The 21,403-nt window shown below is 56.1% G+C and overlaps 1 protein-coding gene across 1 annotated transcript in view; it reads right to left on the reverse strand.

Moving 5' to 3' along the window:
• KMT2C (lysine methyltransferase 2C) overlaps window positions 1–21,403 on the reverse strand; it is a 204,449-nt gene that overhangs the window by 13,926 nt on the left and 169,120 nt on the right. The window contains exons 39-48 of the mRNA XM_090287721.1: window positions 18,346–20,153; window positions 17,158–17,269; window positions 14,664–14,742; window positions 13,420–13,483; window positions 11,440–11,672; window positions 7,025–8,644; window positions 3,383–3,595; window positions 2,664–2,828; window positions 1,015–1,156; window positions 763–910 (exon numbers count right to left, since the gene is read on the reverse strand). Of these exons, the coding sequence (XP_090143847.1) occupies window positions 763–910; window positions 1,015–1,156; window positions 2,664–2,828; window positions 3,383–3,595; window positions 7,025–8,644; window positions 11,440–11,672; window positions 13,420–13,483; window positions 14,664–14,742; window positions 17,158–17,269; window positions 18,346–20,153 (4,584 nt within the window). The remainder of the gene's footprint in view (window positions 1–762; window positions 911–1,014; window positions 1,157–2,663; window positions 2,829–3,382; window positions 3,596–7,024; window positions 8,645–11,439; window positions 11,673–13,419; window positions 13,484–14,663; window positions 14,743–17,157; window positions 17,270–18,345; window positions 20,154–21,403) is intronic.

The raw sequence follows: 21,403 nt of genomic DNA on the forward strand, positions 1-21,403 counted from the left end.
ACGGATTAGAGGGTGACTGTGGTCTCAGGCCAAACGGTGTGGGACCCCCAGGAGCCGGGGCTGCCGCCCCTCCCAGAGGCACTGCCGTGCTGAAGGAGGCCCCCAGAGGCCAGGCTGCCCCCCTCACAGTGGCTCTGAGTCACAGGCTCTAAACCTGAACAAGTTCCTTCTCTTTGGTCCCCAGCTGTCTCGTGACTGAAGTAAGAGACGAGAAGACGTCTCATCAAGCGGAAGGGAGTTGTCAGCTCTCCTGAGGTCGTGGGCGTAACTGAACGGAGCAGGGACGCTCCGCTCCTGCACCCAGCGGACTGCTGCGCGACCCTGACCGGCCCCAATCAGATCCTTGGGACCAAAGACCCGTACAAAGAAGTCACAAAACTCTGGATGGACAGTCCTTAAATTCTCTCCCCCAAGAGCATTTCTGATACCTGTGATGAGTCTGTTCCCGTAGACTCTGCAAACACCAATAAACCCAATCAATCACGTCGACAGCTTAGAAAGGACCACGATCTCTGAGATGCTTTCCATGGTGAGTCCCAATGCCTTAATGTCTATTTCATTATTTAACTTCCTGTCCTCATATAAGATTTCAACCACTCACAAACTAATTTTATTCAGTAGCAAGAACGTTTTATAAACTCGAAATTTTACCCCTTAAATGTCTCTAGAGGCAATTCCTACAGATATGCCAGATGCACTTAAACATATGTGATAACTACAAAATATTGGTGAGACACAAAACACAACGAGAAAAAGACCTACCTTAGCTCCTCCTGGTTGTTGTGAGGTGGGGTGGGAAGGGAAGCTGGGACGTCAACGGTCTTGGGGACTTGAGCAATGGCTCTGGCCAGCAAGTCGTCCTGGGGCCGGAATGGCAGCGGAAATGGTTTAGGCCCTAGACTTTTGGTAACTGGGAAAGTGAACACAACCAAGCATGAAGACACATGGTCAGCCACTGGGGGGGAGAGCATCCCACGCGGGCAAGGCGTCCCTTCGGAGGTGTCTCCCTCATACCTTCGTGGGCCACTAACACTCCGGCTTTTCCAGCGAGCTCCTCCGTTGTCGCAAAGCCATTGGCCATCTTCTGACAAGCCATAGGAGGTGGTGTAGGAGGAAGAGAGGCAGGGGGTGTTGGAGGATTACTTAAATTATTCTGCTGCAGAAGACCAAAAAATTTTAAATTACATGCTACTGAGCAAATAAGCCACGACCTTGCTAAAACATAGTTCTGCGAATCTTTAGCACATGGGAGCAAGGTTACCGAAATGCAATCAAGATGCCTCTTCCTCTCTAAATCACACCAGAAAGAGAAATAAAGATCCGAGGCCAAGAAGCGTGCCGGGGGGGCACACACCCACTCAGGAGGGGAGGGCCCGCGGCCACTCGCTTCTGCGGCCCCACCTCAGGGCTCAGCCTCCAAAGAAGCGAAGTCGCCCGGGGCCTGATCCGAGTCTCCACAGCTCTTTACAGGGTTGCTGTAGCCAGGGAAGGACAGCTTGACAATTCAGCCAATAAGTTGTAAAAAGTTCTCAAAAATTCCTTTATTAAATTCTCATTAAGATATGCCCCAGTTCTATAAAAAACTTGAGAATTTGTGGCCCTATTTCTATCGCTGCAACTCGCACCCTAGACACTCGGATCGGACTGTCCGACCTCCGAGAGAAGTGGAAGCAGGCAGAACGGTGCTGAAACGAGCCATTCACGCTGCGCCCATCGCGTCTCCCTGCTTCACCTCTGCCACCGGGCGTCACGTGCTTTTCATGGGGGGAATCTATCAAAAACGGCATGCAAATCAAGTGCACGGGGAGCTGCAGACCTGGCAAAGCCCACAGGCGCCCTGAGGACGGAGAGCCTGTGCCGGGGAGAGCTGAGCCAGAACGGGAGGCGCTGGCGCGCGGTTCCCCCCGCAGAACAAAGCTGGCCCCGGCGGGGAGCGCAGCAGCACCGGGGAGCGACGTCGCGGTCCCGTGAGGAGCGTGGTCCTCGGGGCGGCTGGTGATACTCTCAAATGTTATTGCAAAAACGGTCCTCTTACATAAGTCAGAGGCGAAAAAATGTCCAGGAATGTTATCATAAAACTTGGTGTAAAAAATAACGCCAGAAGATAAATTTGCCTTAATGTGGCCTTATCTTAGTAGTCTAAGAATTAATGCACAATTGCAATCAGGACCTAATTAGACAAAATACATTTTTTGAGATTTTCTCATTTAATTTTTCAAGGCAGATTCCTAACTACAATTTTTATCCTCACGCTGTACTATGAATTTCGATTTGTTTTAGACATTAATGAAGATTAGAGGGAAATAAATCCAGGGCAGGGCAAAAGCGGGCCGCCGCTGTCCCTGTGGAGAAGACGGCAGCGGTCATGACTGACCGCGTAGGAACGAACTCGCTCTGTGCACGCACACCTACGGCCCGCCTGGGCCCCGCCAGGATTTCCTCCACCAGGGGGACAGAGGGACGTTTTTCCTACAATATCTGTTCTCTCCTATACAAAAACTTCCGGTGTCCGCGTTGGAAACACGTCACCAGTAAAACGTGAACCTTCTGGCTGAGCCTTGGAAGGTCTGATGGCAACTAGACGGAAAAAACACCACGCGCTCCGCCAACGCTGCTGCGCGTCCAGTGAGGAAGCGCGGTGACGCTCTGGCGAAGGAACATACCTTGTAGATCAACTGAGAATAGTAATCCGAAACCCCGTCAAGGGTAGCACTGCCAAAAGCTCCTAGAAGCCGGCTCCCACTATTAAATTGGCCACTGCCATAAGGAAGAAAGTGCGCAAAGTTCACTCCAATGATTGGTTCCATTAGAGGGAGCAGAGAGAGCTGCTATTGAAAAACACATTTGAGAGTAACGTACATGGTCAACAACACAGGGCGATTCTCAACTTTTCTAAGACCCGAGGCAACGTGTCAAACAGGCTTGAGAAAAATCAGACTTAAAATGTCCACACATTAAAATGCTGGAATAAGTGAGACTACAGAATCTTTGAGAGCTACTTCAAAATAAGCTCGTTCTCATCGGGGGCAAAGAGGTGCTGCCGGGCTCTGACAAGCAAGCCCCTTCCTTCTCTTTGCTCGGCAAGAAGCAGGGTGTGCCCGCGGCCGGGCGCCCCCCTCCCGCCGGGGCCGCACCGCGACGGCGCGAGGCCAGAGCTGAGTGTGGGGAGACGCGGGCAGTCTCTGGGTGCGACCGCCCCCTGCCCCAGCATCGTTACTGCCCTTTGGGGCCAAGGGGACGCGCTGCAGCTCTGCCAACAGGAATGCCATCAGGTTCCCGGCCGGGCTGTGTTCTATCCCTGTCACTCGCTACTTTCGGGCTGAGTAAGCATTGGACGTTCTCACGCCCCTGAACTTCAAAGGGGGCTAAAGGAGAGACTCACCTGCTTGAGGTGGGCGAAGGAGTCAGGGCCCGAGTACACAGCCTGCTTCTCCTCCTCCTCCTTCCTCCGCTTCTTTGAGCGGGGAGCCGCCTTCTCCCCCGTCCTCGGAGTCCGTTTGCTCCGCTGCTTCTTGGTTTCTCCTCCTGCGTCGGCTCTGGGCAGCTGGTTGTTGCCACATCCAAAACCGCCTTGCGCTTGGGCCCCCAGAGTGTGCTGATGCGATCAGAAAGGTTAAGACGTGAGTGAGCTGTTCACACGTGGGTTTTCAGGCCAAGCCTATCGGTTCCCCCCCGAACACGCTCCTGACGGGGAACGAAGCTCGGGAGGGCAGGCGTGAGCCTCGAATGCAACCGCCGCTTCCTGAGGACATCACCCCCGCTCCCACATCTGGGGGCTTTCCCTCCAGGGGAAGCTGCAGGGAGGTGGCCTCTTCTCAGGGGTCTCGCTGGGTGACTCGGGGGGGCTCCAGAAAAGCCTCACCCTCTGCACCTCTGGTCGAGAGGAAGGGCCAGCCTCAGAGGTCAATAAGAACAGCCAACGCCGGCCATTCAGGTCGGCTCACAAACACATCGGACTGAATAATACCCCTGTGCGCCCAGAGCCCACGGGACAGCATGTAACCCTGTCGCCACTTCCGTCTCTGACTAGTGAGAACAAATCGGTCCTCAGAGAGGTTTTTAAGGGCAGTGCTAGCCACACCTAGAATACAGGAATATATCTTAGGACCATCATTCCCCAATCTGATGGCTGAACTGCTACGCAGGCAGCTACAGCTGAACTTATTTTAGTGAATTCTGTGAAGAGGCCTTGAGGGTTTTAAAGATTCAAGTTTCCAGTGAAATTCTACACGGCCGGCACCTGGACGGCATGGCTGTTCGCAGAGAGCTGAGCGGTGACCGCGTCAGGCTCCGGAGGCCACACACCACCTGCTGTGATGACCGCGCTCTGCCTGCCCTGCGGGGCTGGGCTGTGTCCCAGTGGAACTTAAGCTCATGGACACCGAACCTTGATAGGCTGGGATTGTCACATGGTGAGAAATAGGACTGTCCTTTGGATTTTTCCCACCCATTTAAAAATGTAAAAACCAGTCCTCGCTTATACAAAGAACAGGTGGACGCAGGCTTGGACTGCCCACCGGGGGCTGCAGCCACGGCCCCCCAGGGCCATTGAAGCTGTAGAGCGAGCACGCTGGACTGGCTAGAAATGCAGGCGCTCTGGTCCCCCCAGACCACCGAGTCCCATGCCGGGAGGGAGGCACCAGGGGACTGTGACTCACTGCCGCCAGGGGCCAGCAGCCGTCCTGGGCGCACACACCGTGTGGGAAGAACCTGGGACTTCGTGGGTAGGTCTGGGCTGGGCAGTGAGATCCTGCGTTTCCGCCACAGCTCCCGCCTGAGGCCGCACTGCGATCCCAGGACCTGCAAGGACCTAAGACCCGCCACTGGCTTAGGAGAGACCAACAGTGCAGTCGCCCAGGGGGGGTGGGGGCCCGGCCCAGACACCACCTCTAATCCTGCAGCTCCCCTAAGAAGCTGGCATTGCTACGTTACAAAGAAAACCTTTAACTCCGGAAGCGCGGAAGAGACTGACTGTGCTCGGAAAGTCCGCCTGAGACGGCAACAGCCCACATTCAGCGTGCCCGCCTGCGGTCTTTCCCTGCACCCGCGCGGGTCTTGTCACAAACACAGCGGCCCGCGCTCTGCGCCGCTGTTTCGGGGGCTGCTCGGTAAGCCTGGCAGGCTCCCTGAGGCGTCGCGTGGTCGCCAGAGCAGGGATGTTTACGGCTGCCAAGCCCCTGCATCCCATCCAGACTCAGGGTCGCTGAACAAACAGGCTAACCAACAGCTGCTGCCGTGCGTCCAGGCCATGTTCTTTCTCTCCAGGAGCAGAGACAGGACCTCAGCCATTCCCATAGTTACGTCTCTGCACGTATCAGACTCGGACACTCCTGAGGCCGGATTCCTGACTACAGGACGGGCAGGTCACGGGTAGGCGCCTGTCCTGTTGTGAAGTGTTACGAGCACCGTGGGGGACTGCGCCGCTGGGATCCTGGTAGCAACGCCACACGGCGGGAGCATTACTGATCCCGTCTGACAGGTGAGGAGGCTGAGTCCCCAGGCAGGACTGCCCAGGCCGCCCGCTGGGAGGGATGGGGCAGGGGCCTGCTCCACGCCGAGTGGCCTCTCCTGCCCCTGCCCCTCATCCCAGCTGAAACAGAACAGGCTCGGCACGGAGAAACAGCGCGTCAGCCCGACGACGGCCACGGTTTAGCCTCATGTGGGGACTACAAAGTACATGAACACCATCAACTATAACCTGGGGACAAGGAATGAAACCTCAGGGCAAGTGCTCAGTAAGGCCTGATGCCAGGCTGTGGGGAGGAGCCGCTGCCCCTGGTGGTGGTGCCTCTGCTCCCGGCCACCCCGCAGCAGACAGGAGGACATGGGACAGAGTCCAAACGGGTACACACACACCATTAATGCTGCCCCTTTTCTGAGCGAAGCCCCGATTCTTTTACATATGATCGCCGGCATTAGGGCTTCAATGCCCGAGGACCGGCTGTAAGCTAAGGAATGTGCTGGGCACTGAGCACAGAGGCACGCCCTCCAGGGGCCGTCACAGCGGGCGCCGTGGGCACAGGGCGTCAGCGCGGACTTGAGAAAAGCGCCTGGAGCAGATGGTCCCAGAACCGTTTCCAAAGGACAAGATACTGGCTGGGATGTAAGAAAGAAGGGCAGCCGCGCTGCAGAAACAGCAGCTCACGGAAGGTGGATCAGAAGGACGCTCAGGGACTGGGCGTATCTGCTGGTGACGAGCGTGGTGCGGTCAAAGTCACAAAAGCCACAGCCACCTGCTGGGGCAGCACCCCCTCTGCTGTGCGGCCAGACAGCTAAGGGGGAAGGAAGTGGAAGCCCGCACATGCTACGAGGACAGCGTCCTGCCCCGAGGTGCCGTTCACCCGACAACACAGATATCACAAAGCCCAATGCAGAAGCGCAGGCCGGGGGTGGGGTGGGGGGGTGGGGGGGGCAGGGTGCGCTCTGGAAGACGCAGCAACAGACCCACAACTGCTGGGAGACAAGGAAGCAGGCACCAGGCGGGGGTGCCAGAACCCCAGGCTGAGAACCGTTTCCAGCAGGTTCCCAGAAACGCGGGGGTGGCCGCTCATAAAGGTGTCTTTACAAGGAAGCCCTTTGAGCAAATGAAAAACAAAAGCAAATGCGAAGAGCAAACCACCGATACTCGAGACGACAGCGGTCACCGAGCACCCATGGGGAGGACGCGTCAGGGCAGGCGGTTAATGCGCTGTGACGCGGGGCTCCCCGCCGCCCCCAGGGGCCCCAGCGGGTCCCGGTGTGGGGGCCGCTCTGCCCTGCATGCTTTTTGGCAACAGAGACACAGATGTTTACATCTCTGCTTGAGTTAGATCACCCTGGTGTGATAGATCAGCTGACAGGCCCGTCACACACGAGAAGCACCACTGTCCGAGCCTGAGCATGAACGGATCACTCCTCCGTAGAGTTTACGGGGTGAGTCAGGGCGCTGGGCCCACGGACGTAGAAACAAGGGAACAGAAGATGGCCCTGCAGAGCGCGGGGCTGCGGCACAGGGTCACAGCTGCGCCGGCCGAGCCACACTCACCTGTCCCTCGGCCGGGCTCGGCCTCTCCGCCGGCTTGCTGTCCTTCGCACGGTTGTCCTCCGCGCACGGAGCGCCCTCCGGTCTCTGAGCCATGAGGGCGGCTGCCTTCTTGTTCTTCAGCAGGTGCTTCAGGAGCTCGTTGCCCGAATCGCCTTTGCCAGCAGGAGCCCCAGCAGGAAGGGGAGGGCTCTGCCCTGAGGGGGCCGGATGGACCGCGGCGGCCTCAGCAGCCTGACCCCCCGGGTGCCCCTCTGGCGGTGGGCCCGTGCGGCCCTGGCAGGGCTCGGTCTCGGCTGTCTCCAGTCTGTCCGCTTCGGCGCCCACGGGCCGCCCGTCCGCCTCCGCGGGGCCGCGAGTCTGGTGATGCGGAGTTCCCTGGGAGAACTCGGCGGGGGGCAGGCTGGGGTCCAGTTCCGCGCGCTGCTGGCCGGCCACTGCGCTAGGGGCCGAGGAGCCCCCCGCCTTGGACTCCCCCTGTGGGGGCGGCTCGCTGGGCGTGTGCACCGTGGGCGTGGAGGTAGCTTCGGAGACACTCGGGGTCGGGGGAGCAGTCACATCCGAGTGCGGTGTGGACGGGGCCCTGGCGGATTCTGCATCGTCCTCTTTCTTCTTCTTTCTTGTTCTCTTCTTCTTGCCCTTCTCCTCGGGGATGATGTCCGAGTAGAGCTGAATGAGAGACGGGGCGGAGCCAGGGAAGCTCTGTCCGTGGGTCCCGGCGGGGTCTGGGCCACAGGGGAGGCTGCCGTTTGCCCCCGGCGGGGCTGCGGCCGAGGCAGGTGCGAACGGCGGCCGCGCGGGGGACTGCGGGAAGCTGGCGCCAGGAACACCTCCAGGCGCCTGCTGACCGAGGTGGAGGTTCGGGCTCCCGCCAGGCACCGATGGTGAGTCCGCGACAAACGAGGGGGGTCCGAGCTGCCTCCGCTCACCGGTCGGCAGGAACGTGGGCACGGGCGGGGAGCCGCCAGCGCCCGGCGTGCCCTGCTGCTGGGGAGCCTGGCCCGCCTGCGGCTGGTGCTGCGGAGACTGCTGGACGGGCCGAGGGGGCTGCAGGAAGTCACAAGGCAGGTCCGGGCTGCAGAATGGGCCCTGGGCCACGGCCGCCCGCCCACTCATCCCCAGCCGCTGCTGCAGGGCCCGCTGGCGGCCCGCCTCCTGCAGGAGCTGGAGCCGCTGCCGCTCCTGCTGCTCTCGGAGGCGCTCCTGGCGCTCCCGCTCTTGGAAGCTCTCGCTGAAAGGGTTGTTGTCATCGAACTCCACCCGTGGGGGCGGGCCGCCCTGGGGGTTTGCCCCGGGCACTGCGTCTGGGGCCGGCGTGCACGCTTTCACCGGTAACTGCTGCGGAATCCGGGCCGGGTTCAGGGAGAGGTGAGCGGGGGCGCCGGGGGGCTGCCACCCAGGTAAGCTGGGCATCCGCGCGGGGCTGGCGTGGCCGGGCGGGACGGCCGCGTGGGGCAGCGGCTGGGCCGCCAGGGGGAAGCCGGGCTGGCCCAGGACGTGTGGGGCGGCCCCGGGCACGAGGGGCGGCTGGGGCGGCCCGCCGGGCGGGGCCAGGGCGCACTGCTGCTGCTTCATGCGGTAGTCCTCCATCAGCTCGGCGTGCTCCTTCTGCTGCTTCCGGATCTGCAAGGGGGGCGACACGCACTCAGGACGGGCCCTGCGGGGGCCACCGCGCCACAGCGGCCCAGGGCTCTGTGGTCCGCACCGAGGGCCGCTCCGTCTTGTGCAGGCAGACACGGGTTCCTTAGGCCACGGAAAAAACCACAACACGCTGGGTTAGCACGCACTAACTCACGACTGCCAATCTTTCCTAACAAGAGGAGTTCCGTAAAGTCACCTGTAAAACATGTTTACATGGGGAATACCCAAAGCAAAGCTGGTATCTCAGGAAATGAAGTACTTCAACTACAAAAAGACACGGAACAGAAGCTACATAGGAATCCGCTCACTAACATCCCAGAAGCCGCACTAATACACAAGGCTAGAATAGCTGAGGGTTAACCCAAATCGCACCATTAGACACCTAACATTTCAGTTCTTCAATGGACAGAGTGGCACCTCCCTCCCCTTCAGGCTAAAAAGACCAGACTGGAAGACGCCTTGCATTTAATAGCCAACACACTGAAGCATCTGAAATCCATGGGAGCGCTAACATAATATTCTGCATAGTTCCTAGTGTGGTCCTGACTGACTGGTGTCAACTCATTCTAAAGCCTCTGTGCCCAGGGCGGGTGGCCCAGCCTCCCCCAGGGAGCCGGGAGGGAGGCGGCTGCTCATGTGCCCATGCTCCGAGGCCACCCCGTCCGTGCACGGGTGGGTTTCAGGCCTGCAGTCCCCACACCTGCCGCTCCCTGGGCTGACCGGCAGTCTCTGCGCACAGCGGCGCTGACTGGTCGCAGCAGCTGTGGGACTCTGCCCTCCCTTGCATTTTCGGACCAGTTCACTGTGGGGAACCAAGGAGTCCCCACTGGGCGGGGGCAGTGGGAGGACGACACCTGCAGCACCTAGAACCATGTCTGAGAAAACAAGGTGGCGTCCCCGCCTTCCCCACGACACTCAGAAGTCCTTTAAAGCCGTCGTCACGACCGCGTGTCCTACTGAGCTCGCACGGGGCTGCAGGCGGTGACACAGAGCAGATGCCCCCTTTCTGGGCGTGGCACTAGCACCTGCACAGGACGCCCCCGCGGGCACGCAGCGCGAGACCCTCGGCGTGGAGGCCTTCCGGAACACACCGGAGGCAGCCCAAGCGCTCAGGTGGCGTTATGGGAAACGTCCACGCTTCAGAGTATTTCCTCGTAATCAACACAAACCCAGTACATTTACAGAGAAAAGGAACCTCTCATTCTGGATCAGTCCTGGCTTCTGTAACAAATTACACTTCAGTCCCCTCACTGCTGGCACCTGACTGCGGTGGCTACAGCGTGGGGACAGGTCACCTGAGCTGGAACCCCTCGTCCACAGGCAGCCTGGCGAGCGCGTCGCCTGCCTCTGCGATGATGCACCGGACTCTTCCTGGGCACAGTGGCGGCCACACTGGCGTCAGGAGGCTGTTTCCTAGCGCCCGCTGCCAGGAAGCATGCCGGATTCTGTCAGCATCCTCTGAATGGCCCCCTTTCTACTGCTAACATTTACGGGGCTTTTCAGCTTTACAAATTGACAGGAACCAAGGTGACTTCTGGGGCGTGCAACTCGATGAATGTTAACACACGCGGACGTCAGTGTGGCCACTTCACAATAAAGACACAGGACTCCCTCACTGCCCTGCTTTGTAGTCCTACTTCCTGCTCCAGCCCTGCGTCCCGGAAACCACTGGACTGCTGTCCAGCTTGATGACTTTGTCATTTCAAGAACGTCATACACGTGGAATCGGCAGGTAACATTTCAGGATTAGCATCCTCTACTCAGGATAGAGCTCTGAAGATCCATCCAAGCTATTCGTTTTCCTGGCTACATAGTACTCCACTGCACGGACAGGCTGCCCTCTGCTCAGCCCTTCACCGCGCAGGGGTACACGGGCTGCTTCCAGTTTTGGTGACTATGAATAGAGACGCTATACATATTCATGTACAGGTTTTTGTGAGAACCCAAGCTTTTACTTACTTGGGTAAGTACCTAGAAGAGGGCTCTTAGCCCATTTTGAACACTGTCATTGCTTTATTTTATTGTTTGTATTGATTGTAGAGAGGAGGGGAGGGAGGGGGAAGGAGAGGAGGGAAACCACCACCGGCTGCCCCCGGCACGCGCCCAGAACAGGGCCGCCTCCCCGCACAGGCGCAGGCCCAACCAGCAACGGAACCTGCAACCGCCTGGCTTGACGGACGGTGCCCGGCCAACTGAGCCACGCCAGCCAGGGCTGCTGCTGTTGCATTTTAAATAAAATTTTAAAATTTTACTTCTTTTTAAAGTGAAACTAACTTCAATATGGGCTCTCTGAGAAACAACTGGGTGGTAATGGACGGTAACAGCAGAACTGTTCCATGGTTTTAGGAACGAGTACTCTTCACAAAAGACACCAATGTATTTTAAAATGAAAATACTGAGAGCAGATGTTAAGAATATACCATGAAAAAGTCACCAGAATGACTCAAGTGCTGTATCTGAGCGTCTAGCCACTACTCGGAACCAGGGAAGGGAGGTGATGGTCAAGGAAAGGTCAGCCCAAGGGAGCCAACACGTCTCGGGCCCCGTTCTGTCCCCGCTGGAACCCTGGGTCTCCCCGGGGGCTCCGCGCTCAGGAGAGCCGAGGCCTGGGCAGGGGCAGCACCTGCGTTTCCCCGCCACGGCGGCTCCCTCCCAGAGCGTGACGCTGTTCCTCTGGGTCCCGACCGAGGCTGGACCTGCTCAGTGCTGCGCCCCGGGGACAGGACGCGGCTCTTGCATGGCGACGGCTGTCCCCGCCGCGCGGGCGCGCCCGTTACCTGCTCCAGCTGCTTCTGGACCATGCTCTGCTGCTCGGTCACGTGCTTCAGCTGCTCGGCATCCTCCTCCGGGAACTCGCGCCCAGCCTTCTTGGCGGTGCGCTGCTTGGCCGACAGCGCCTTCTTGGACTTCCTGTGCGCACCGATCTGCTCCTCCAGGTACTTCTGCTGCATCTGCAGCAGCTGCTGCGTCTCCTGCAGCCACTCCTCGTACTGCTTCCGCTGCGCGTCATCTGAGGGGACACGGGCTGCTCAGCTGGGCGCCTCCCCCAGGGTCCCACACAGAGAAGTCCCACAACCCCGTGTGCAAGGCAACGCCCTTCTACCAGGACCACGGAGCAGGTGTTGTAAAGCACGTAATAAACAACAGACCGGCTCGGGGGAGGAGCCTTCAAAAAAGTGTATCTGAGAGAATCAAAGAACGCACATGTTCAGGTCATGGGTTAACTTCATACTTATCAAGACTATAAATCTAATCTTTGAAAAGCAGAAGACTTTTATCTAATAGATAAAAAGAACCTACTGAACTAACTATGTGTGTATATTATTAAGTCAAGTTTATAGACTTCGAAGACACAAAGATCCCATTAGGGTCCTGAGCATGGATTAGGAACCATTTCCCATGCTAATTTTCCCAAGTTTGTACGGTTTCCCCTGTTTCTTAATAATGAAAATATGTCCTAAACTGAGAGGGAGGAAACACAGGAAGGTTCAGAAAGGACCAAGATGAAGTCTGTTTTTTGAAGGCAATCTGTAAGTTAAAAACACTGGTAATCTGTGTGACTTTTGTAATTTGTACTTCCGTAAGTAAGCAAAGACGGGGAAAAATTAACCACGTAAATCCCTTTCTCCTTCTATGACTGTCCTGAGTATCTCCCCCAAATAGTTACCTCTCTTCATCTTACACCAATAGTCCTTCTCTGTCCTTTAGGGGCACTTTACTTCCCTGATGCCAAGTCAAAACAAAAAAAACCACACCTCATCGCATGTAGCGAAATTCACAGTATACCTGCTGACTGGCTACGGGGCAAAGAATGAATAAATACTATTCCAAGAAGGACTTCAGCTGAAAAACTACATCAGCGCAACCAGTGTGTTGTCACACAGTAAGAATACACCGAGCCAACGGGCAGAGCGCGCCAGAAAAAGCCCGTCGGTCACCGCGGTTTGCTCGTTTTCAATGCGCATGTGTTCAGATCGTGACAACAGTTAATGCCGGGGTCCTTTAAAGGGTCAGACTCGGGGTCTGCTCCTGGACCCAGGAGCCCCCGCGCACACGGGCGTGGCATCGCGTCTGCGTGTGAAGGGCGCCTCCCGAGAACAGGCTTTTTCGCAAGGTTCGCAAGTGCTGCTTCGGGTAGAGTGAGACCTACCGCAAGGAAAGCCTTTCTGGTTTCTGGAACCAGGAGAGCAGAGGTGAGCAAAACGAAAAATAACGGTGAAGAAAAGTTAGCTAGACAGTCTGAAGAGGTCAGCAAGGCTCAGTCTGGGGAGAACGTTACACACTATCCTGAACCGCCGGGGGACCCCGGGAGACAACCAGGCAGGACTCGGGCATCCACGCTGCTACCCCGCTGACTTCTAAGCACCTTCCCTAGGGTGTCCCCAGTTAGTGTCCTGGTCCCTGAGGCAGACGGTCACGAGAGCAAGAAGAGGTTTAACTCTACAGATGGTTAAGTGCCCGGTCTGTATATATATGCATTAAAAAAAAAAAAAAAAAAAAAGCAACAACAATAATGAAGAGAATGGGGAAGACGATTTTTCTGTATTAACATATTTATCTAATTATAATTCTTCATGCACAGAGAAAAAAAAGCAATGAAAATCCATGCCCGGAGGAAAAGACGCCTAAGGCTTCACAAAGGGTGAGGGCACTGAGACGGGCCTCCACACACCTCCTCTAGCTTCAGACCTCAGAGCACAAACACAGTGCAAACAAGCAGCCCCCGCAAACACGTAACTCGTTGGGTTTATACTTACTGACGAAGCCCGGGCCGAAATTGGGAGGGTTGGGCCTAGAAAGCTGGTGTGTTATGCTGCCGTCCTAGAACAGGTAAGATTTACAGAGAGGGTTATTCCACATTGCAGTTCAAGGGGAAAAACAACTTTCAGAAAGAGAACAAGAAATGGAAGGACTGAAAACCAAAAACCAAAACCCCTTTCATTTCCTAAGATGTCTTTAAAACTCTCACTTTAATAAAAAGTAGAACAAACTGAGTGGTGACAACCTATTTTCTGAAAATCTTAGACTCTGTCTGAACTGTTCTGTTTTCTGGATTTCAGGTGGAAAACGACGCGTGAGGGAAGGGCTTATCCACTGGGAACACAACGCAGGGCAAGTCAGGCGTTGTCAGCAGGGAGCTCGTGATCACAGACCCCCCTACCCCGTTCTGATGAAATCTGTCTGCCTTCTCCTGCCATTGAGACAAGCATGGGTCCTGGACTGACTCAGTCCCCTTCCACAGCAGTTCTTAGAAACGAAGACTGAGTCTCTAATGTGCACAGTTAATAAAGCAAACGGACACCGATCAAACACTCAGCTATGAGGCCCATGCCCTTCCGCTGCCTGAGACGGGCTCTCTCAACAGCAAACAGAGGGCCGTCAGCAGCGTAACTACCCGGGAGCACACTGGCTGGCGGAAAGGAAACTCCACAAAGGTGCGTGGTGGGCAGCCCAGCAGGTCTCCTCTTCTTTCTAGGCAGACACTGCAGGGGACGGGCAGGTCTCCTGTCTCTAACGCTGCTTGACTTCAAATGTTCATACTCAAAGCTGGGTGCTACGGATGGCGAGTAACCAAATAACTAAACTCTCCCACGGAATAAAGAGACAGCAGAACGCGGCTATCTAAATAGACTGGTTATAATCAGTATTTCCTACTGGTTATAACCATTTAAAAAAAATAATGAATTAAATCCAAAATGCAGGACACGACTAAGTCTTTGTGGAGTTAAACATAAATAAAAGTGACACCACCAACCCGAAGCATTTGGTTTCCACGCGTTTTCTACCCTTAAATATACAAATCCTTTACAGAAACTAGGGTCAGCTTTTAACCTTACTCTGCCTTTCCCTTAGAAATTAATCAGAAAGCCTTCCCTTCTGCTGAGCTGGTCCCCAAGGCTCCCATTGCTGCTGGAAGCGGCCCCCTCTGCAGACGAGGCTGGGTGGGAAGGGAGTGTCCCAGAGGGACAGGGGGTGGAGGGGTGGGGGTGGGGGGCGATACCTGTGGAATGACCTGCGGCAGGAGAGTCTGGCCGTCACTCGCTTGTGCCCCGGGCACTGACTGGCCCATGAAGGGGAACCTGTGGGCAGGAAGCACCAGGAATCAGACGTCACGCCTTTAGAACTACAATGACGAGAAGTGCTTAACAGTGTGCTTTCTCTCCCAGGGAAAGGAGGGTGCCAGTCTTCATCACCACCACCATCAGCTCACCCCCACCTGCGCCCCTCCCCCCGAGTCTCTATGAAGTATGAACTCCTCCCTCTGACCTGACTTGGGGTGAAAGTAGGAGTCAGAGCAAGTCACTTCCCCACAGTCACCCGGGCGCCGTGATAAGCCAGCCGGGCCACCCGGCGCTGTGTTACACTATTACATGCTTCATTGCAACTTAAAATAAAATGAAGTCAAGTCTTTTAAATGAAGTTTTAAAAAAATCTAGTGAAGAAATAGTTTTATTACATAAATTCTAAGATTGTTTCTTCCAATCTTTATTTAAAAAATACCTTTTCTGGGCGAAAAACACAAAAATCATAAAAGTAACTGGAAACTCGGCTATTTTGTATTCTGAATAAAGAGGTACGTCTCTATTAGATGTTTCACACATTTCGGTACATTTCTATATCTAATGTTAAAGTAAATTAAAAAGTGGTTACTGACCGAGAAAAAGTCGATAAGGTTAAAAACATGAGGCCGATACTCAGACTCACTGACCCCCACGCCCCGACAGCCGGGGCTGGAAGGATCTCTGAGTCCAACATGACCCATGCCTGTCACCCTCGGCCGGCCCCGTGCGCCGCTGGAGGGGCCCCGTCTGCGTCCTCACAGCACAGGAGGAGAGCAGGCTTGATGCCCAGCACGTGGCCAACACCTCAGTCTCCCCCGGTTCCCAGAGGCAGGATGCCGAGTCAGCAGGGGCTCCGATAAGGGGGGCCCTCCTTTCAGACCAAGTGCTGAATGCAGTCTGGCCTAATTTCCCTCTGTCTTAACTGGAGACAGCAAACTACGGTCTTATTAGCGGCACCGTGACTTCGGCAGCAACAAACCGGATCCTGTAACGAAAGCTGCTGCATGTGCCTAGTACGGACCATCTAGCTTCTCTGCCACTTAGAAGTCAGGGTAATGATTAAACCTCCTGCTGGGTTGGTTAATGCATGAAGAAGCAGGTACACCATAATCTTTAAATTTAAACGACGGTTCAAATACAATGGGTTTCCTCTGTAACACAGTTTCCGGTCTGGGACAGGCGGTGCTCTGGGAAGAGACCGAAGGCCTTGCTGGAGTGTGACAGGCCCTGCGGCTGCGGGGCAGCGCTGACTGCGGGGGCCGCCGTCTCCACCGGGACCCGACAGCGTCGCCCCCCCACCCTCAAACCAGCCCAGCACATAAGCCTGACCTTCAGCATTCCTAATTCACATGCGGTCTCTCATTTATTAAAGTCGTGCATTTTTAAAAAAATTTTGAGAGTACAGTCCTGAAAGCCGGGGATGGTGAGACAGGACAGGCTTGGGAGCGGAGGAGGGACAGAGGGGACTCTGCGGACAGGTGCAGGGGTTGGCCTGGGCCCTGCCGCCGCCGCCCACTGCTCTCCCGGCTGCGAGAGTCCCGAGGGTCCTCAGGCCTTAGGACGTGGTCCGCCGGGGGTGGGGGGGTGGGGGCGCAGGAAGGGCAGTGGCGTGCTCCCAGGAGGGAGGGCTGCAGACATACGCGGACTTTATATTCAGTTCCATGACCATCCTTCCCACACAGAGTTTGTCAGTGAGATAATGCGGCCACCCTGAGGGTCGCTCCCTCCCTACTGACGGAGGCTGTCAAACAGCCGTCTGCCTAAGAACCGCTCACGTGCGTGGACAGACCAGCTCCACCTACAGACAGTCTGATGGGGTAGGTCTGCGTCACGGTAAAGGAACACGTATTTAAAAAACAAAACAAAAAAAAACTACCGCATTAATTCTGATGGTGGTCTATGATCCAGTCTGAAGATACTGCCCTGATGTTAATGCCCCTCAGCGGATAAATACTCTTGACTCTAGAAATTTAGAAGGTCAACACCCTCACAGTCTTCTTCGATGCATCATTTCCATTTTCCTGCTAACAGTGGAAGGGTGTACACATTCTCCCCTGGCTGCAAGGGAACCGGCAGGGTTGGGCACGGGGCTCATGCCATTTTTGGTTAAAAACTGCTGACACTCAGCAGGGTACGGACAGGCACGCCTGTAAATCACCCACCATGAAATGGGCCAATGCGTTGAAAGTGCCTTTTTAAAAAATGCGCTGAAGCAGAACGCAGCCTCTCACAATGACACCAGGTGGTGCATTGATACAGATGGTTTCCTGGGACTCTCACCTAGTAGGGGAAGCCTGTCCTACAAGGGGCCCACCCCCCAGTTTCTTCCGGAATTATGTAGTTTTTTGAGTTACTATATAGTCTTTGTAGGAAGCAGTAATAATTTCATGCCCTTCTTGACACAAAGGAAGAACGAGACCCGTGTTCACCTACCTGCTCATGACCATCGGTGGCAGGCCCATGTTGCTCTGTGCCATGACTTTATTTATGCCTTTAAGGGCTACCATTTTGGCTTTCATTATGGGATCCGTAATTGCATCAAAATCTAAAGAAGAAATACATTTGAAAGTTACTTGTTTCATAGTGCCTGGCTCAAGTCACACTTAAGATGTAATACAACTATTCTGCGTTACTTAATGTACAGACTCTTTTTCACTATCACTTAATAACCTCTATTACAGATTTCTAGACCAGGCGGGGAATTCTGAGATGCTAAGAACCTGAGTCTGATTTGAACGCATCCCAGTGGCCTGTAACTGAGGCAAGCTTTAATACCTCAGTCCCGCAAGAAGGAAAACAAGAAGCCTGGCAAACATACAGGGAATTACTGCAATAACCTAAAGCCATGGAACTCCTTTCTGTCCAGGTTTTCACATTCTAATCAGAACTGCTTCTTCAGTCTTGGTAACATGAGGAAAACTGGCATTACTTCCAATACTAAGGAATTCCACTACATTAAGTTATCATCCTTAAAGAGAAACACAGATCAATTTCTTGAGAACATACCCTCTCAATAAGGATAAGCTACAAGAAGAGACCTCTCTGCAGGTAGGAAAAAAGAAATAGGCCAGTATGAAAAACTGGGTAATGGATAGAGGGCAGAAGGCCAAGTTCACTGTTCAGGAGAAAGCACCTTTCGAACCGTGGCCTCTGACGCCTCATTCTCACTGTCAGAGGCGCTCCGACAATGTTGCTGAGGTGCGGTTTCGTGTCCCTCCCCCCCAAAATTAGTAAGCCACAGGAAATGAGTTAAATAGGTTTATACAACAAAAAACTGCAGCCATTTACTGTACAGAAATGGAAATAAGATGTACATTTCTATCCTAACTTCTTTAAATTCAAGGCCTCTGAAAATACGTGGTAATTACGGCTGGAAGGAAGGACTCAGGAAGAAGACTCTGTTTCTGTTAAGCAGCACCCCAGCCGGGCCTGGGCCAGTCCAAGAGTTTGAACCTCTTGGTTTACCTGGGAGGGACCTAAAATTCTTAACTGCTTTCATCTTCAAGTTGGAGGAGGAAGAGGAACGTGACCCCTGGTGCTGTAGCCCATGTAACTTGAACCCTGAAATCGAACATGCACCCCGCACGCGACCCCGACGCCCACATGCGAGGCGGCGCCTACCGATGTTGGGGAAGAAGGGCTCCGACCGCTGCCGGATCATGGCCTGCATCTGCCTCTGCTGCTGCTGCTCCTGCCTCTCCTGATCCAGGAGGTCCTGCAGGAGCAGAGGCTGTTCCTCCAGGAGCAGGGGCCGCTCTCGGCCCTGCTGGGCCAGCGCCGGGGGCACCATCAGCGGCGGGGGGCCGGACTGGCCCGGGAGAGGCACGGTTTGACTGGCAGGCTGTCCCGTCCCGAAGCCATGATTCACTGTTGACTGGCCCTGAAGGAATCCCGGGTTCACCGGCAGACCCTGGGGAAAAGTGTGGTTCACCCGAGAGACGACGGCCACGTTAGAATTCACGGTGTTATCCAGAATGTGGCCCGGCGGCGTCATCAGAGGCGGCGGCAAACTTGACACGTGGCTGGAAGGGGAGGCCGGCAGAGCCGGCGGCGGAGACCCCAGCGGCCTCATGTCCGAGGTACCCGACTTCTCACTGGCAAGTAAGCTGGGAAGGGCTGGCGCGGGGGCGGGAACGCCACAAGCGTTGCCTGCGTCGTCGGCCGGCAGCTGTGGGGGGCCGGGAGCCCCGCTGGCGCCGGGGGCAGCCGCCTCGCGCAGGGGCCTGCCGTCCCGCAGGTCTGCCTCCCGGGCCTGCAGGGCAGCCCTGTCGCCCCCACCTGCCCCGTCGGGGTGCGCGGCAGCCTGGGCGCCGGGAGTGTCAGCGCGACCCTTACCGTCCTCGCTTTTCTCGCCTTCGCATTTGGTTTCCCCTCTAGGGTGCGGAGACAGCACTTCCGTTTTTATCTCCCCGGCCACAGTAGCGTTTCTCCACGGAGAGCGTTTGTCGGAAGGGACCCCGGCTTCACCTTCTTGCTCCTTTTTTTTTGGTTCTACAGACACACACTGATTATCTAACTTATCGGCAATTGGGACGTTCAGGTCCAGCTCCTCGTTAAACACGCCTTTCCTGTCCCCCAGGTCCAGCCCCGGATCCGTGTACGCAATGATGTCGAACTCCCCCGACCGTAAGAGGTCGTCCAGGTTGGGGTCGCTGGTTTCTAAGTTTCCTAAGGTGTCCAGTTCGTCCCCCTTGCCGTCCTCCGCATCTAGATTCAGATTTTCAAGGTCTTCGTCGTCCAAGTCTTTGACTTCCACCCCCTCGAGGTCTTTAACATCCAGTTCTTTCACAGACGGGTCATCAGAGTCGAGTTTTTCTTCAAGCGCGTCAGTAGGCTGGGCGGTTGCCTGCAAAGCATCAGGTGGCGCTTCCACCGGTGCAGGTGTTTGCAAAGGGGCCTCTGCGAACTCGCCGCCTAGGGGGTGACTCAGGGACCTCGTGACCACAGAGGCATGGACAGGGTGACCCTGCTCCGGGTGCGGCAGAGGAACCTGCTCCGGGTGCAGGCGCGCAGGGAGCTGCTGAGGCAGACCCTGGGAAGGCCGTCTCATGGGGTCTGCGTGTCTGGGGCCGGGGAAGTCCGGACGGGGGATGAAGGTCCCGTGCCTCGGGGGAGGGGGGGCCTCAAGGGCGCCCCCAGGACAGGCAGCGAAGGGCAGCCGGGGCCTCCCCTCGGGGGTCCTGTGTCGCAGCTCGATGAACGCCTGGCCCAGGATGTTGTGCTGCTGGACGGGCAGGCTCTGCGGGGGGAAGTGCTGGGGCAGCCCCACCGCACTGCTCATCTGGGGGCCGCCAAGAGACCTGGCCACGTCCACAGACATCGATCTTCTCAGCTGCGGAGGGACCCCCGGTCCTTGGATCTGCTGAGGCGGCACGAGGAAGCGCTCCTGCCCTGGCAGCGGGGCGTGACCGCCTCCTGGAAACCCAAACCTGAGCGGGGGAGGAAAAGCAAATGGTTAACGTGAAGTGTTACGTCACATTGAGAGTCAGGGTGAGAAAACGAGCAGTTTTAGGTTAAACTCAAGACACAAATGTTGCTAAATACAACGACTTAGCAAAGGAAAAGGTAATCACGCCTAGAAAGTACTCATAAACTCCCCACACGCAAGCAGATTCTGCTACGTACCCCATAATGAACACGTATCTGAGCTCTAAAGGGACTCTCCACAAATAACACAAACAAAGACAGGGGAACCGTCTCTGAGCAGATGGGACCCACTGTTCAGAAAGAGGCCCAGGCTGCGGGGGCTGAGCCCGAGGCCATTTCCTCCCTCCACGCTGAGGGGGTCGCCACGGAGGCGGCCGAGGGCGCCAGTGCCGGAGTGAAGGCAGCCACCTCGCAACCCCCCTGGGTTCCCCAGGCCTCTGTGCATGGCGGGGAGCAGGGCCCGACGCCCGCAGGGGCCAGCCTCTGCTCCTGAAAGGGGTGCGAGCCGGAGGAAGGAGGAGATGCAGGCCGATCAGTATTAACCGCGAAGATTGAGCAGATGAGTGCACGGCAAGGCCGCCCTTACTATTTGTATTTTAATATGTCATATTAACTTACAAATTAATACGAAACAGAACAGGCATAAATTAAAGTTAAGGAGGAAGGAAAATGGGAAATAAAGGTACGACCGCTAACATGGGGGAGGCCTTGGACTAAAGAATACGCCTGGGGAACTGAGAGGCTCCGAGGGAGCCGGCGCCCCAGGGGCCCGGGCGTGGGCCCGGCTCTCAGCTTCCCTGCAGCCACCTCAGGAAAAGAGGAAAAGGCCCACGAGCCTCAGACGCCGCCTTAGCACCCCGCGCTGCCGAGGGAAACAGCCTCCCGTGGTGGGCGGCTCCACAAACACCCACAACGTCCACTAAGGCCCAACCCGGAGGCCGGGAGAGCCCCCACGCGGCCCAGCGGGGTCCGCCCGACGCCTGGAGGGCCGTGGCTGTGACGGGACCGACACACTCAGTGCTTCGTAACAGAAGGGTGTTCAGGGTCTTCAGAGCTGTTAAAGGTGAAACGATCTAAAACCTTACGTTATCTGAGAAAATTATTTGCAAGAAGTCCAGCTGTGGAACAGGTGGGGTGTGCAGCCAGGAACCGTCCACCGTTCCGAGAACCGCCAGGTCAAGATCCCTTCGTCAAGGGAGCCCACGGTGTGGACCTAGTTCTAAACCTTCCAAGGAAAGCACACAGCACGCAA

This window comes from Furipterus horrens, unplaced genomic scaffold (assembly GCF_987537825.1).
Source record: "Furipterus horrens unplaced genomic scaffold, mFurHor1.1.pri manual_scaffold_9, whole genome shotgun sequence".
Classification (NCBI taxonomy): Eukaryota; Metazoa; Chordata; class Mammalia; order Chiroptera; family Furipteridae; genus Furipterus; species Furipterus horrens.